This window comes from Oncorhynchus mykiss, chromosome 6, assembly GCF_057628025.1.
Source record: "Oncorhynchus mykiss isolate SJ-2025 chromosome 6, ASM5762802v1, whole genome shotgun sequence".
Classification (NCBI taxonomy): Eukaryota; Metazoa; Chordata; class Actinopteri; order Salmoniformes; family Salmonidae; genus Oncorhynchus; species Oncorhynchus mykiss.
The window spans coordinates 58,946,426-58,962,411 of record NC_143027.1 but is presented as its reverse complement, the minus strand read 5'-3'; the positions used below and the strand labels follow the sequence as shown (position 1 = coordinate 58,962,411).

The following is a 15,986-nucleotide window of genomic DNA, read 5'->3' as shown; positions in this document are numbered from 1 at the left end:
GAGGAACAACAGCTCAGTTAAAAAGTGATGTCAGTATTGATTTGTGTGGTGTGATGATGATGGTGATGTTGCATGAGTCTTGGTAATAGGAATAGGAATTTCAGAAGAACTGTGGAACGTGGTTTGAGTGATATGATGGTGGTGTGACAGAGCTGCTCTAGCACGTTGTGGCATCATCAGACAGGGTTTGGATCACACAGTCCTCTGGGGCTTCTCCTCTTCACTCTCAAAAATACACACTGACAACGATCACACACACAGTCGGACACACAAACACACAGGTGTGCGCATGCACGCGCACACACACGTTAAAATATAGACAAGCTACCCCACACAAACAAGCATTTACATAGAAAACCCCCACACACACATAAGCATCAGATATGAGCTTTTTGTCTTTGTCTGCACTCAATAAGCTTCACACATATTGACTCATCAACTCATCAAAGGTGTTGTCAAAACATATCGCCATGCTGTACGTCTCTTTCTCTGTTTCCCTCTCCCCATTTCTACCACTCCCTGAGCCCTCCAGGTGAAGAAAAAAAACGATGAAATAATAGCTTCAACTGAGGTATTACTTTAATACTTCCATAGAAATAACCTGATTCCAACATTTTCAAAGGAGCAGGCTCCCTTGCCCGAGGCTAGCGCGTAATGTGTGAGCGAAAGTATATGGCTTGTCACTTCAAATTAGAGAGCAGGCCGTGTGCCTTTGAATGAGAGGCAGCTGTGGTAATAGGAGGTGTAGATATGAGAGTTAATAAAATCATGTGGAAGAAGATGTATATGCAACTTGACCAAGTACAGCGGCGGGGGGAAATGTGGACCAGAGGAGGCTGGTGGGAGGAGCTATGGGAGGACTGGCATGGAATAAATGGAACAGTATCAGGCGCATCAAACATTGGGAAACCGCATGTTTGAATCCGTTCCATTACAGTGAGCCCATACTCCTATAGCTCTTCCCACCAGCCTCCTCTGAGGCGTACATTAGTATGTTCCACTGCAGCACGGGAGGGAACCTGACCTCTAATGGCACCCCCCTACACTGTCAGATTGATATGAATAATAAGCAGGTCATACCATACCGATATTTGTTTAATATAAAGGGGGTCAGATGGACTGTGTATCTCTGAACTCACACACAATTGTTTTGTGGATGGAGGGGGGGTTGTTATGGTGGTGGAGCACAGATGGCTGTGTGTGTAGGCTACCAAAACACAAACAACCAGCAGCTAAATGTAGGTAAACATCATGCGTGGACAGTAAATCTTGGCAGGTATTGGTTAGGTCTAACTTGCTGTAGATAAATCTTGACATAGGTTTAGACAACAGTAAACATACTGTAGCAACTCACCGCCACACTAAACCAAGGAAGCCCTCAAATAATAAAATGTTTGCTCTACAAACAAAGTCATACAGTGGACAAATCACCACCATAAAAAGTGTATGATAAAAGCCTGGAAATGTAATTAAAACAATAAATCCAGCCAAGGCATTACTGGACCAACTCACGTCTTCTCTCCTCAGCCCTGTATGAACGTCTCTCTCTAGTGACCACCAGCACGACTTCAGCCCAGTACACACCGAGACACTACATCACTGGATTGGCTGGACCTTGAGACTAGGCCTTTGTCTGCAGCATGCAAAACCCCACACACTCTCAGATGATTTCATCCATATTTTACCTGAAGCTCAAGGGAAATAGATACACACTGAATGAATATCACATCGAGTAGTCCTGACGTGGCCATGCTTTCCAATCCCTGGACTGCAGGGCCACGCATTATTACCAGGGTCGGGGTCAAAACCATTTCAATTCCAGTCAAATCAGGAAGTACACAGCTTTATTTATTGATAGTGTTGCGGTTAATAACAAATACATTTAATGTGTCCCTCTTATTTCCTCATTTGAGGAACAGTGTATCATATAACATGTTCTGGTATCACAGTGTTATGGGATAGACCTATTTTTCATGTGCAAATGTGTGTGACAGTGGTGTACATGTGTAGCTAGCTCTCAAGAACACAAGGGGGCAAACCCAACCGTTGAGTTCTCAAATGAACATGAGGACCACAGCTGGATCAATTAACTGTAATCCCGACGCCTTGTTTTAACATTTAGAAACTTTATTAATCCTCACTAGCAATACAGTTTTGGAAACATTTGGAACTTAACTTTCATATAAGCGAGAAAGAACCTTTCAAATACAAAATATATCATCTTACTGAGCGCAGTTTACCAAAGTTGCACCTGGCTACATTCACACAACACCTCGGCTATGACACCCTCTCACCTTGCCTAATAAATCTGACTTTGATACCGATTCTTGGTATACAGTCTGAAACAAAGCACTGCAAAATCGTGGACATTTTCCTTACAAGCCAGAATGTTTAAGAAACGCATTTGAACTTACTCTACCGGTCGGTTAGTTCTTTAGCTGCTCGAAGTTGACATTTCTATCACATACACAAAACCATGTAAAAACCTGTTAGTATGCCTGCATTGCAGGCATGTGCCTTCGGTCATGAGCAAACATCTTGATTGCCACACACAGACCTGCATTTTGAAGTCGTTTAAATAATACTTTCCTGTTGATATTTGGTCAAAAAATGTCAACCAGCTGAAGGACCACGAAAAATCGGCAGAGTAAGTTCAAATATAAGTGTACTCAACATTTGTGACAGACAAGGGACGTTTCGATTTTTTGTAAATGTACGTGGCGTTGCCAACAAAATTGAAGGCATCACAGCGTTTAATGACTACCTCGAACCTTTCCTTACATTTCCATTGAACCATTCCATTCCACATTTCCGGCTGGATCACGTGTTTCTCAAAATACATTCGGGTGCAACATTCCTAAACTGGGTAATGTATTTTTTTTGTATGAAAACCAACTGTATCGCGTGCTAGGTGGAGCTATTTACGTTCAGACAGAGCATTTGGGCAGGGTCTGCTGTAGGGGACATCCAATAATGGCTCAATGAAATGCAATGGAATTGGAGTTATGAGTAAGGGTAACTTTGTATGGAAAGCAGTTTTAACATTATATTAATATCATTGTTATATTAATAATTGTATTTTTTTCTTTCAATAATTGAATTTCAAATTTTTATATTGATAATAGATTTATCAATACTTAACTTTTTGTATCAAATATTTCAAGTTATTGATATCGATAATTCAATTTTTTTATATTAAAAAAACTATTACTGATATATGATAATTACACTTTTTTATGTCAATAATTGTTGAATGCCGTATATATTAGCATATTTGGCATTATTAAGACTGAAAACCAATCAGCTTCAAGAGCCTTGAATCTCAATGAAGTAATGCATGATTTATCAGTTCACCTGTGTCTTCCTGTCTATCTGTCAGTGGGAGCAGAGAACCTATCAGGAGCATGCAAATGTAATCACGCCCCCATGAACGTCACTATTGTATATTTGTTTATATAAAAACATTGATTATACAACATTTTAGTTATTGATATCGATAATTGAATTTGATATAAAAAAATATATAAATTTATGTTAAAACAGCTTTCCATAAACTGTTTGCATTTCGTCCCTAGGATTTTAAAGTCGCTTTCCTCTTGTTTGGTGTTTCATGGTGGTGTGCAAACAATGTCATGGTGGTCAAGTTATACAGAGAGATGAATGAAGGATATTTTATATATTTTAATGGGCTACTATTGGTTGAGGGATGGTTTCCTAAAGTCAGTCCTGGTGCACGCAATTGAACAAGCTTTTCAATGTCATTTAACAAGCACTAGATGGCAGTATTTGATTTACACAAACTGATGGAATGAGCGGTGAATATAAATTGAAGAAGAGCAAGTTTTAGATTTAAAATATATTTGGAAGATAAATTAAGGTCATTATGCACTACAAAGCACATTGAATTTTAGCTTCTCAGTGACAGAGCTGCACCTGCACTTTACCTCCGTTTGATATGCGTTTACATTTTGGGCTTGATTGCATTATACTAAGGCATATTACTTGTGAATTCACCCATATTACATACTCATAAACCAATGCTGTCCAGTAACTGTTCAGTGGATTTTTTGTGGGACTCTGATTCTGTCTCAAATTACGACAGATTCCATCTTGGTCACCTGACCAGTTAAGCTGGAGTCACGTGATCAGTGCTCCATCCTCGCCATTTTACAGTGTGAGAGACAGAGGCCACCTTTATTGATAAAGGATAAAGCATATTTTTTGTATTTTGTTCTGAGGCCAAAGATCTTTCAGATTTGCCGGTTAAGTAAGTACTTAGCTAACTGACACATACAAGTCGCATGACCCTTTGCTTTGGTATTTATTAAACAAGAAACACATTGAATAGCTAGATATCTTTTGGGTGAGAGACTCGTGTGCTACTGCTAGCTTAGCTTATAGTCAAGCGGTTGGCTTGTTGTCATGTGCAGTGCATGTCCTGCCCCTTTGACCAGATAAATAATGCATGTCTCTAGCGTTGGACTCCATGTTCTCGACACAGCTGCGCGATTGTTGTGGCTATGGAACATGCCATTTTGCTAGCTAAGTTAGCTAGCTATAATCTTTTACAGATCATTATTTTGCTTTCGTGAACTAGCCAGAGGCAGAGTCAACCCACCACGCCTCCGTGAATGAAATGTTATTATTAGCCCGTTCTGTCAGAGGGCAGTCCTCCTAGTCATGCACACATATCGATGTCCCTGTTCAACTAGTTAGCTAGTTACTAAGCCAAAGTGGTCTGCTAACAAGTTGGCTACCAAACCCTAGCAAAAACCTTATTTGAATGTCTTTGATTTGAACATTCCCTTAATATACTGCAGTTTGTGGATTGCACGAGCAACTATTTGCCTACCCAAGGTCTTTAGCACTTTTGCAGAAGGAGCACTAGGTAGTAACGTTACAGTACTGCAGAAGGTTCAGAGATATTTAGGCCTAGGCTATTCCTTAAAAGCAGAACCCAAAGAAAAGGGAACCTGGATTGCGGTCAAAGGGGAAAGTGTGGTACCAATTGCAGACATTATGTGCTTAACCACAGGAATGTCTTCCTCTGTGACACTGGAAAATAACCCTCCATCCTTATTCAATTATCATTGATCCGCTTGACTGAATTACCACAGCGTTTTCTATCAACTAGAATACTTGGATGGTAAAACTAAATAACTCTGATTGGGACTTTCCATGTTCAGTACTGTACTCTGTGACCCCTGCTGTGTTTTGCACACTGCCAAAAACAGTAACACAACAGGTTTCTTTTTCAGTGTAAGCCTAAACACATTTGCTTGTGTGTGACTAAGATGGAAAGAAGAACATTTGCAAAGATAGCAACACGATATCTGCAGGAGACACATTAACAGAGTTTACGAGCCATGATCATATTTCTGTGCTATGCATGCAAAGCTGATTGTGGTAGTTTTAACAGGCTTGTTTTGCTTTTTACAGGCATGGAGGACAGCAGTGGAGTTGCCATCTTGGTCCCCCACTCTAGAGGCCAACAGGAGTCTGTCTTCATCCCTGAAAGGGTGGAAACGCCCCCAGGTACCCTGATGGAGCCTAGGGATGATGACCAGGGGCAGCAGCAGAAACAGGCTGCAGACTCCCTCATCGAGGTGATCGAGAAGCTCAGCAAGATCGTGGAGAAGCGCCCGCGTCGATTCACCCTGGCTGGGAAGAAGAGAGCCCTCATGTCCTGTGCCTCCTTCAGAGTCCCAGAGATCAGGGAGGGCAGTGGTGGGTCCTCCCCCTGCAAGAGAGCCCGGGAGTTGGAGGAAGAGGTGAAAGATCAGAAAATCCAGCCAGACAACAGTGCACCCGCTGGCAGCAGTAGGACCATCACCTGTTACCAGTGCAGCCTGTGTCGGTTCCTGTCCCCGACCTTGAGCCTGCTGAAGGAGCACATGCGGCAGCACGATGAGCAGCACAGTGACCTCATCCTCATGTGTTCTGAGTGTCGCTTCACCTCCAGCCACCAAGAGGAGCTAGAAGCCCATGTCAGGCTCCACTTTGACTGCAGCAACTCTAACAAGAACCCTGTATCCAGCCAGCAGGCCAGCGAGGGAAATGAGGGGTTACGGATGGGGGGTAATGTGGAGGAGGCTGTGTTCAAAACTGCCATGGACTGTGCTGAGGAGATCCCTGCTAAGAAGAAGTGGTACAGCTATGAGGAGTATGGGATGTACCGCTGCCTGATCTGCAGCTATGTGTGTGGACAGCAGCGAATGTTAAAGACCCATGCATGGAAGCACGCAGGTCTGGTGGACTGCTCTTACCCTATCTTTGAGGACGAGGCAGTGGCACCAGCACCTCCTGTAGTTCCTCCTGCAGAAGAAGCCATAGTAGTCCTCACCCCGGTCCCAGAGAAATCTCAGAACCTCAACAAGATGTCCACATTCCAGATCGATCTCTGTGCCCCTGTGGCGGAATGTGGGAATGACGCCGTGACAGAACCAATCACAGAGGAGAGCCCAGTGGAGGGGCCATATCCCTCTAAAGACCCTGTCACTGAGGAACCAATGTTGGAGGTACAGGTGACCACAGAGACTGAGGTGGAACCTATGCAGGACTGTTGTCATATTACCAGTACAACAGACAGCCTCCTGTCGTCAGCCCAGAAGATCATTAGCTGCAGCCCCAACAGTGCAGACCATGTCAATGTCATAGTGGAACGACTGCCCTGCGCAGAGGAACCTGTGGCTACCCAGCCCCTCCCCATCCTCCCCAGCCCAGAGGTGGGCAGAGACAATAGCCTGCTGGCTGCAGAGGAGGCGGGCCATGTGGAGAACCAGCCAATGTTTGTTGACAAGGACGGGCAGCAGGAGGTGGTGATTGGCTGGAGCAACAGTGAGAGGCAGCAGACCACCACGGACCCTCCACGTGACGAGAACGCTCCCCCAGCCCGCAGGAGGACCCACTCTGAGTCTCTGAGGCTTCACTCCCTGGCCGCTGAAGCCCTGGTGACCATGCCCATGAGGACCGCGGAGCACATCAGGAGCATCGTGGGTCAGGGCTCCCAGAGCCCTGACACGGGCCAGTGGCTCCTGGAGATGGCCACGGCTGCAGCAGTAGCAGCCGACAGAGCCCCTGCAGCAGTAGAGGAGCTGACCGGCATGGGCAGCGTGGGGGCAGCGCTGGTAGACCTGGAGTTGCAGGGGTCCAGAGAGGACGGGCTGGCCGAGGGTCCCGCCAAGGCTGGCATCAGCCTGTCCCTGCTGACGGTCATAGAGAGGCTAAAGGAGCGCTCGGACCAGAATGCCACGGACGAGGACATCCTGAAGGAACTCCAGGACAACGCCCAGAGCCAGCACGCTGGGGAGGTCAGCGCCTGTGGAGGGGGGGACCCGGGTAATCCTGGTGGGGGTCTGGTGGACTACATCCCTGGCAGCGAGAGGCCCTACCACTGTCGCCTGTGTCGCTACAGTAGTGGGAACAAGGGCTACATCAAGCAGCACCTTCGAGTACACCGCCAGAGACAGCCCTACCAGTGTCCCATCTGTGAACACATTGCCCTGGACAGCAAAGATCTAGAGAGCCACATGATCAACCACTGCAAGACCAGGATGTACCACTGCAAGGAGTGTACTGAGGCCTTTTATTACAAAGTGAGTAGAAAGACTGAAGAGAGAGAAATTAGGACAGACTGTGTGCCTCAATGTCCCTGATAAGAGATTTATTATTGAAGTGGCGCCTCCTCTAGGAGAGAATATTGCTCTTGAGTTTTTGTTTCTCGATGACCCAAATTACAGTCATAAAGATAAGATGAGATGAACTGATTGTAGAAGTGAGAGTTGAGATGGAAGTTTTTTTCTGCAGCATAATGCTGGTTGGTGCAGTGCAGCATTGGAAGTTTAGTTTGATTCAGGGAGTAGAGAACGAGCCTATTGATTTCATTACTTTCATGAGACGCCTCGCCCGTTTCTGCAGACCTCATTAAGTCCATCATAGAATTCTGTGGGGTTTTGAACTCCATAGATATCGGATATCTTTTTTATTTTTGTTAGGAGAGGTGCGGGTAGTCTGTGTGCTTTATGTTCAGCCCTAGAAGATCTCATTAAGTTTTTACTTGTTATTTTATCACTGACGCTTTCCACAGAGTCAGCTGAGGAACCACGAGACAGACCAGCACGGTTTGGGCGACCCCGGCGCAACACTAACCCCTGTCACTGAAACCACGGCCACCGCGGAGGGATCTGTAAAGATGACAGACGATGGTGAGGAAATGTGTCAAATGTGTTTTTCCAATGGAAAGAAGTGGAGGGCGCTCGACCAACGCGAGTCGAGATGCAACCCCAAAAAAACATTTTATTAATTGGAAAAGTGAAAGGGGCAATGCTCGCTCACCATTAAAAATGTGTTTTCGGTTTGGCAACTATTAAAAGCTTGATATTTTGGCCTTCATCAATGGCCTTTTTCTGAACCGTCAAGTCTTTAATAAAAAAAAATGTTTAAAAAAAGCTTGAATAAAATGTTTTTAATGGTGAGCGTTGCACCAAGTGCATTTTCCAACTTGACCAAACACGATCAGTCTTTTTACCTTTAATCAAAGATTTCTCACCAACTATCCTCTCCACTACCCGTTTTGGGTGTTTCATTTTATTGGTACCGCATCCTTTGTCCACAGTATTTAATGTGTACTTTTGTTCCACTCTCCAGACTCCATCAGTTCGCAGAAGGTGTACAAATGTGACGTGTGTGATTACACCAGCTCCACTTACGTTGGAGTTCGGAACCACCGGAGGATCCATAACTCTGACAAGCCTTACAGGTTGGTGCTGGGTGTCTACTGTCTGTGTGTTTTTAATAAGGTCAATAGGATTCGTCATGATTGCAGTCTGGATTCCTTAGGACTTGACATTCAAGTAAATTTGCCAGTGGCACACTAGGCCAGTGCCAACTAAAAGCTACTGGCCTGGGCCAATATCTCACAGGATAGTTGGTGATGCGTGCATAATTACAATATCAGGTGATTTTTTTTATCTTTAATTTGTGGGATGCGCAAGCTAGCCTATAATAACCCACCCTCCATACACACACAATACAATTTTAACTTGACAATATCATATTCACATTGATTGTTTTGAGGTAAAATATAAGACCTTTGCTCAAGAAGGCTACAGTTGTAGGGCCATATAAAATCTGTTTAATATTTTGCTTAATTCCGTTTTTGTTTTTCCAGGTTTCTGAATTTGTTCAGGTTTTCACTCTCAAAATCACACTTCTTTTTTTGAAAAAAAACAAAACAATTCAATGTTCTAATTCCACAACAATGATTTAAATCACATCAGTAGACAATTGTTTTAGTTCTGGTAAATATTTTGGGGAGGGTGTTAGGCATTGTTTGCCTAGTGGTATTTCTGTACTGTACAATATAGGGTTTGAAAAACCAATGCCCTCCCGATTGATACTAATCATCATGATATCATTCTGCCAGGTAGGCCTACTTTGCAGTCACCAAGAAGTAATTTTTTTGTGATGACTGAATTGCGCAGCGCAAAGATTCAACCGAGACTTGGGACCGTGTCTGCATACCCATTGTTGCTTTAGTTAGCATTCACAGGTCTTACCTAAACGTCTTACCTACCTGCGTCGTTCTTCTGTGAGGTGCTTCACGCGAGAACCAGTTGAGAGCTGCGTGCTCCTGCTGCCCGACAGATGATGCCGCTCAAACTAGGCTAGGTTAATTTTAGTCATCCAGAAATTCACCGCTTTCCATGTTTCCGATGACATAATCCTATTGCTCACTCAAACCCATGAATAAAATAGAATGTCAATGTTATGATGCAGATCTCCAGCAGGGGGCAGTGAGTGTTAGGTAAAGATTAACATTGGCCGCAGTCTACAGCTGGAGTATTTCTCACACAGCAGCACCCGTGTAAGCGGATCGGCCCTGTCCTCGAGGCACCGTTAGATGTCTGGGGGGGGGGGGGGGGGTCTTATTCTCTAACGCCACACACAGACACACATCTAGTTTGTTTTGATGTTTTCCCACTATAGACCCTCAATAGAGCTCTTTCATACAAGGGAGTGCAGTCTTTCTACCCTTATGCTTTGGTATCCTTGACACACTTCAGACCGTTCCACAGAGAAGCGCACGCCTTTTAACTAAGGCCATCTTATCCATTTGAGCCACACAGTGTATCGCATCTCTGAACGTTGTGCTTCCAGTTACACTTTGAGCTTCGCAACAAAATAGCCGCCAAGGCAACAATGTGGCCCTCCAGGCTTTTCCTGCTGTACCAGCCGAAACAGAATAGTAAACCGAGCTTAAACAGCCGAGCACAACACAAACTGTCAAACAACTAGTCCTGTACAGAGATATTCCCTCCAACTCTGGCCCACTCTCTGGTACTATAGGTGCTGCAGCTGTGACTTTGCCACGACCAACATGAACAGCCTGAAGAGCCACATGAGGAGACATCCCCAGGAGCACCAGGCTGTCCAGCTACTGGAGCAGTACAGGTGAGGACCAGGTCAGGGTTCAGCTTCTGGAGAGGTACAGGTGAGGACCGGCTCAGGGTCATAGAGGGAAGACCTGGGTCTTCCCTCTATGAGTGTAGTGTAAGAAGAACCCATCTCATCGACCATCAGAAAGAACTCCTACTGAACTCTCCTTTTAGTGTCGATATGGAGGATGTCTGGGTATGTAGAGTTGGCTGGAGCATAATGTAGAGCAGTACAGATAAGCAGTATCAGAGCATGTGTGCCACTAGGTCTTTCCCTGCGGAGTCTTTAGTGCAGCTGATCCCTTTTGATATAATGGAGTTGAGGGGATTATTGTGAACCCGAGTAGCATATTAAATCAGCTGCTTCTGCTGCAGACTTGAGCCCTTTCTTTTCTCTCTTCGTCTTCCCCACTCTCACCTACTCCTTTTGGTTTTTCAGGTGTTCACTGTGTGGCTATGTGTGCAGTCACCCTCCGTCCCTCAAGTCTCACATGTGGAAGCACGCTGGCGATCAGAACTACAACTACGAGCAGGTGAACAAAGCCATCAACGAGGCCATCTCCCAGAGCGGCCGGTGAGTAGGGGGTGATGGGGATTGGAGTTTTAAAGGTCTGCCTTTACCATCTGAAAAGCTTCTGGTCAGAATGAAGCCTGTGTTTGGGTCCCATTGAACAGGGATGTGTAGGGTCATGTCTTTGTCTTGATGGTGAACCTGCTCTCTCTCCCTGGCTGTAGTTCCCCTAGTGCCCCGCAGAAGGTTTCAGCAGTGGGGGAGGCAGTGGCAGAGCAGTCAGGTGTGGTGCAGGGTGGGAAAGAGGACCCAGCCCCTCTAGCAGGAATCCCTGTGGACAGCGTGGGAGCTAGCTCAGGGGCATCAACAGAGCTCATCCAGTGGTCCTCCAGAGAGCCTGCCCCCCAGAGTGAAACCCCCCAGCACAGCCCCCTCGGGATGGAGGGGGTCCAGTCCCGGGCCGGCATGGAGTATTGTGTGCTGCTGTTCTGCTGCTGTATCTGTGGCTTTGAGTCTACCAGCAAGGAGAGACTGATGGAGCACATGAAGGAACATGAGGGTGACATCATCAGCATCATCCTAAACAAGGAGCAGCAGCAGGGAGCAGCCCAACCAGCAGAGGGCAGCACAGCACAGTGAGACAGCATTTAACCCCGTACCCCTCCCCTTACCCCAACAGAGAGCCAGGAACCTACCCCCTCACTCAGACTGACTTAAGTCTGACTTAACAGGGAAGTACTGTACCTTGCATCTTGTTTTCTGGTTCTTAATTTCATGTACTTAACAGAAGGTTACAAAAAGTGTCTCTGTTGGAGCTCAGACATATAGAAAATTGGAAAATTCAAATTTCAAGGCATTGCAGTAAAATGTTATACCTGAACAAGTTCAGACACGTTTAATACCTCAGCAAACAGACATTTCCGTATTTTGAAATGGAGCTCAGTCCATTTTACTCAGAAAACATATATTGACCACATGGCAGCTTTTCTATTCAAATATTTTAATATAATTTTATATATTTAATCCTTCACATTTATAGTTTATCTGTGGCACCTGCACTAGGCTGTACAGAGATGCCATCTACTTGCATGTTGTGTTCATCATAGCTATATTTATATTTTAATATGGGTTAATACAACCTGGTCTCAGAGCATTTTGTATTATTCTGTACGTAAATCTGAGACAATCGATATTGTACATTTTGCAAATTCTTAACAGCTGTTAGCCACCTAGCGAGAATTCGTAACATAGCATATGTTTAGCAAATTTCATAACATATTGTATGTTTTGCAAATTCGTAACATATTATGAATTGTAATTCGTAACATATCATACGAAATGGATGGTGGACTTCCACAAATTAATACATACCATAAGAAACGTAACCTATCATACTAATTTGAGTGTCCTGGATTTACCTTTTACTATGTTACGTCTAGCCTATGAGACCAGGCTGGTTAATAATATGTATCAATGTAGGCCTATGCGTGTTGGTTTCCGTTATGTCGAAGCGAAGGAGATGCCTTGTTTTGTTCAATTCACTGTTTGATGCTATTTTGACCTATTGGACCTCTGGAAAGTTATGGTAATGATGGGTCACTTGAGGGTGGTTTCCTAAAGCTGTAGGATAGATAGGCTGGCACAAGTTGTTGTTTTACCAATATTCACCACAGCATCAAGGGCTCTTGAGGCAGAAATATGTTTGGGAGGAATCTTTAAGCTACGATCAGTCTATTATGGTGCATATTAGTGGTCGTGGTAGACCCAGGTGTAATGGTGGCGAGATGCTAAATGGACATCCATTGAACTTTGATTGCAGCCAACACCCAACTGTGTTTAGCTTAGGCTACTTATAGTTACTTTAGTGAAAGTATTACTGTTCTGATTACGATCATCTTTTCTAGATTCATGTTTTAGTTAAATAATTGCCAAGCTTATCACTTGAATATGTTAAGCAATTTCCAAAGTTTCTCCATATAGGCCTAGCACTTGTAGATAATGGATAGATGGAGTGATTGACATCTTAGCACAGAATGGTGTGCTAGTATTCTAAACCTTTGTGAGAACAAAGGAATAGCAGGTTCAATAGCAGGTTCATTAGTAGCCTGTCTCTAATCTGTGCTGTATTGACCAATAGCAGAGGTTGATATATGACCGGCTTTTCAAGCGATAGGCCTATAGGCTACTGTAGACTGACATTGAATATGGTGTTTTCCGTTTGACTACCTCTGCTAAAGTGTTTCCGAACTTCACTCACCTTTCCATTTAGTTTCACACTAAACATGCTTGGTATGCAGAGTGGTGACATGGAAATAATTTCCATGCCCTTACTGTTTTTACGTAGACAGATGGGTGTAGGAAATTATGATCAAATTAAATATCCATAATTCATGGGATTTCCCGGATTTGCGTTTGTGTAACTCAATGTATCAAATAAATGTAATCATTATCTTCTGCACGCTGAAATTCTCATTATAATGGCAGATTATTATTGTCTCACGTTCATTTACAATTCAAAGTACTAATGTTAGGAAGACCGTGACGGTCTGCATTTAAACCGCACTTAATTCCCCCACCCCCCATTTACATAGTTTGCATTTTAATGAGTGGTTGGGTGAATTAAAGCAAGCGACAACCAGGGAGAACCTCATGCTAATCATAGGCCACGTTCTGCCACGTATAATCTATCAAGGTTTATGGCCGCCGCTTTTTGTATGATTCTATTCGTGGACGTACTGTAGTGCAGCTTCTTGCTGTGTCTTTCTGGGGGCCTAATGATCTTCTCACCTATGCAGACCATGAGACAGAGGGGATACAGTGGGGGGAAAGGGAACTGACTATGGGCCTAAATGAATTGATTTGGTGGTTTTGGGTCAGATGTGCAAATAGTTTTGGATAGATCTGACTTCATATTTCTTGTGGGAAAGGTTCAGGTTATTTTAATGTTCATTTTGCCCACGCGGAGTTGGCTAATTGTGTCATTTGTGAAGCCAATTTGTTGTTTCTGTAGGGCTTATCTTTTGTTTTGTTGGTTCAGTATTTACATTGTCACATGTAGGAAATTGAAACCTTAGATCCAGGACTAAATCTCTTTGTTTTATGTGTCGAGTGTGAAAAACAAACCAGAGAGCCTGGAACCTACTACCAGACCCTGTTCAAACGCACTTAAATATTTTTGTCTTGCCCGTTCACCCTCTGAATGGCACACATACAATCCATGACTGAATTGTTCTAATACATTTGTTCAGTAGCTTATGTCCGGTCTGCTGGCAAGATTGTATACTCAAGTAGGTATACTACCATGCTTGTTAATCTCCTATACTCCTTGTTATTTGTCTATTTGAGTCGGGGAAATGTTAGATTTCAGATGGAGACGCCTCCGTGTGAGTCTACCACTCTGTCTCCCCCCCGGCTTTCATTTCAGAAATTAGGCTATGAACTGGCATGAGAACCTGGATGGGAGGGGGAAAGTTCTTTATAGGGTATGTGACATCTGATCTGGATGATTTGGACATGTTCTTTGTTTGACTAACCAAATCTAATCCCCAGGTCCCTACTCCTTCAACTGCAGGGTGCCATGTGATGGGGTAACTGTCAATAGATTGTGAATTTTCAAAGACATTTTACTGTGATATTTAATGATCATCCTGTCAACGTTTGTGCCTTTTTGATTTGAGAGTCTCTTGTAGTCATTCGATAGCTATTTGTTATAGGCTATGTCTGCCCGTGGGTGCTGTTGAGCGCCCATCTGTTCAGAATGATGTTCCCAGGAGGTCGTGGGGTGTTATTCAGTCAAAGCTGAATAGCCTCTGTAACACCTCCCCTTTCTCTGTGATGTATCCAATCACTTGGTACTGTAATTTCCCACTTGGGTGCACGCTGGTTGGATCAATGTTGTTTCCACATCATTTCTTAAAATGACATTGAACCAACGTGGAATAGATGTTGAATTAATGTCTGTGCCCAGTGGGATGGGTCTGTACATAAATAGTTGAAATACTGTAGTATTGCAAACTGACATTTTTATAATCTATTTTTAAATATATTGTAAAGAAAAAACACTAAGTTCATTTTTTAAATTTTTTTTTTATAATAATAAACAAATTTGCTAACAATTTGGAAAATGGCTGTGCTTTTTAATTGACTGTAATGTATTTGAGGGGAGTCTTTGTGTTTTACACTGAGCTGCATGCATTTCATGCCAAAGGAGAAAATGTGATCTCACTTACGCTGTTCAGTGCTTACCGTGTTTCAAGTTCAGTGTGATGTGTGGACACAGGATTCGCTCCGCTAGGCCACAGAGCGATGCTTGCTATCTATTTATTTTGGTCATCATAGACAATATTATGTCATATGTTATTTTTTTGTAATAAATACTTTGTGGATAAACTGTGTTGTTATTGAACTAGTGTATGGGGTCGTTCCATATGATTTGAATCACTTTTTGACTGCACCCCTTTTTGATTTTAACTAAACCTTCCATACATAGAACACCCTCAATTCGTCAGGGCTTTGGACTCTACAAAATTTAAAGTGGGTTCCACAGGGATGCTGGCCCATGTTGACTCCAATGCTTCCCATGGTTGTCAAGTTGACTGGATGTCCTTTCTAAACTGAAAAACCCAGCAGCTATTCTACTTCATCAGAGGTGTTTGTTTTGTCCCCACCATCGGTTCAGACACAGCGTACTCTTGAATACAGGGTGGGTGTCATGCTTTGGCTGATGGATACTAAAAATGTGAAATAAAATGTCACCTTTCCAAATGATATCGCAAAGCTGGTTGGAGGTCCACACATCAGATAATGTTGACTCGAGTGAGAATGTCAATTGTTTAAATTAAACTGAACTGTCAATCTTCCTTGGAGACCTGTTGACATAATAGAAATATAGATGATAATAGAATACACATTTCCTTTCAAGTTGACATTTGACGGTGGGTGGACCAGCAGCTATCTTTCTGGTCGTAATTGGAAGTTTATATTTCAGTTAAAATTTCAACAATCCCTGCTAAATTGGAGTGGTCTGAAGGAATATGTCC

At 43.6% G+C, this 15,986-nt stretch overlaps 1 protein-coding gene across 1 annotated transcript; it reads left to right on the top strand.

The window, feature by feature from the left end:
• Positions 1–4,149: 4,149 nt before the first annotated feature.
• Positions 4,150–15,336, top strand: LOC110526251 (zinc finger protein 507). The gene is made up of 7 exons (XM_021607055.3): positions 4,150–4,267; positions 5,440–7,595; positions 8,087–8,204; positions 8,647–8,758; positions 10,348–10,452; positions 10,876–11,010; positions 11,172–15,336. Exons 2-7 carry the CDS (start codon positions 5,442–5,444, stop codon positions 11,584–11,586), a joined length of 3,039 nt encoding a protein of 1,012 aa, XP_021462730.3. The 5' UTR covers positions 4,150–4,267; positions 5,440–5,441; the 3' UTR covers positions 11,587–15,336.
• The last annotated feature ends 650 nt before the right edge of the window (positions 15,337–15,986 follow it).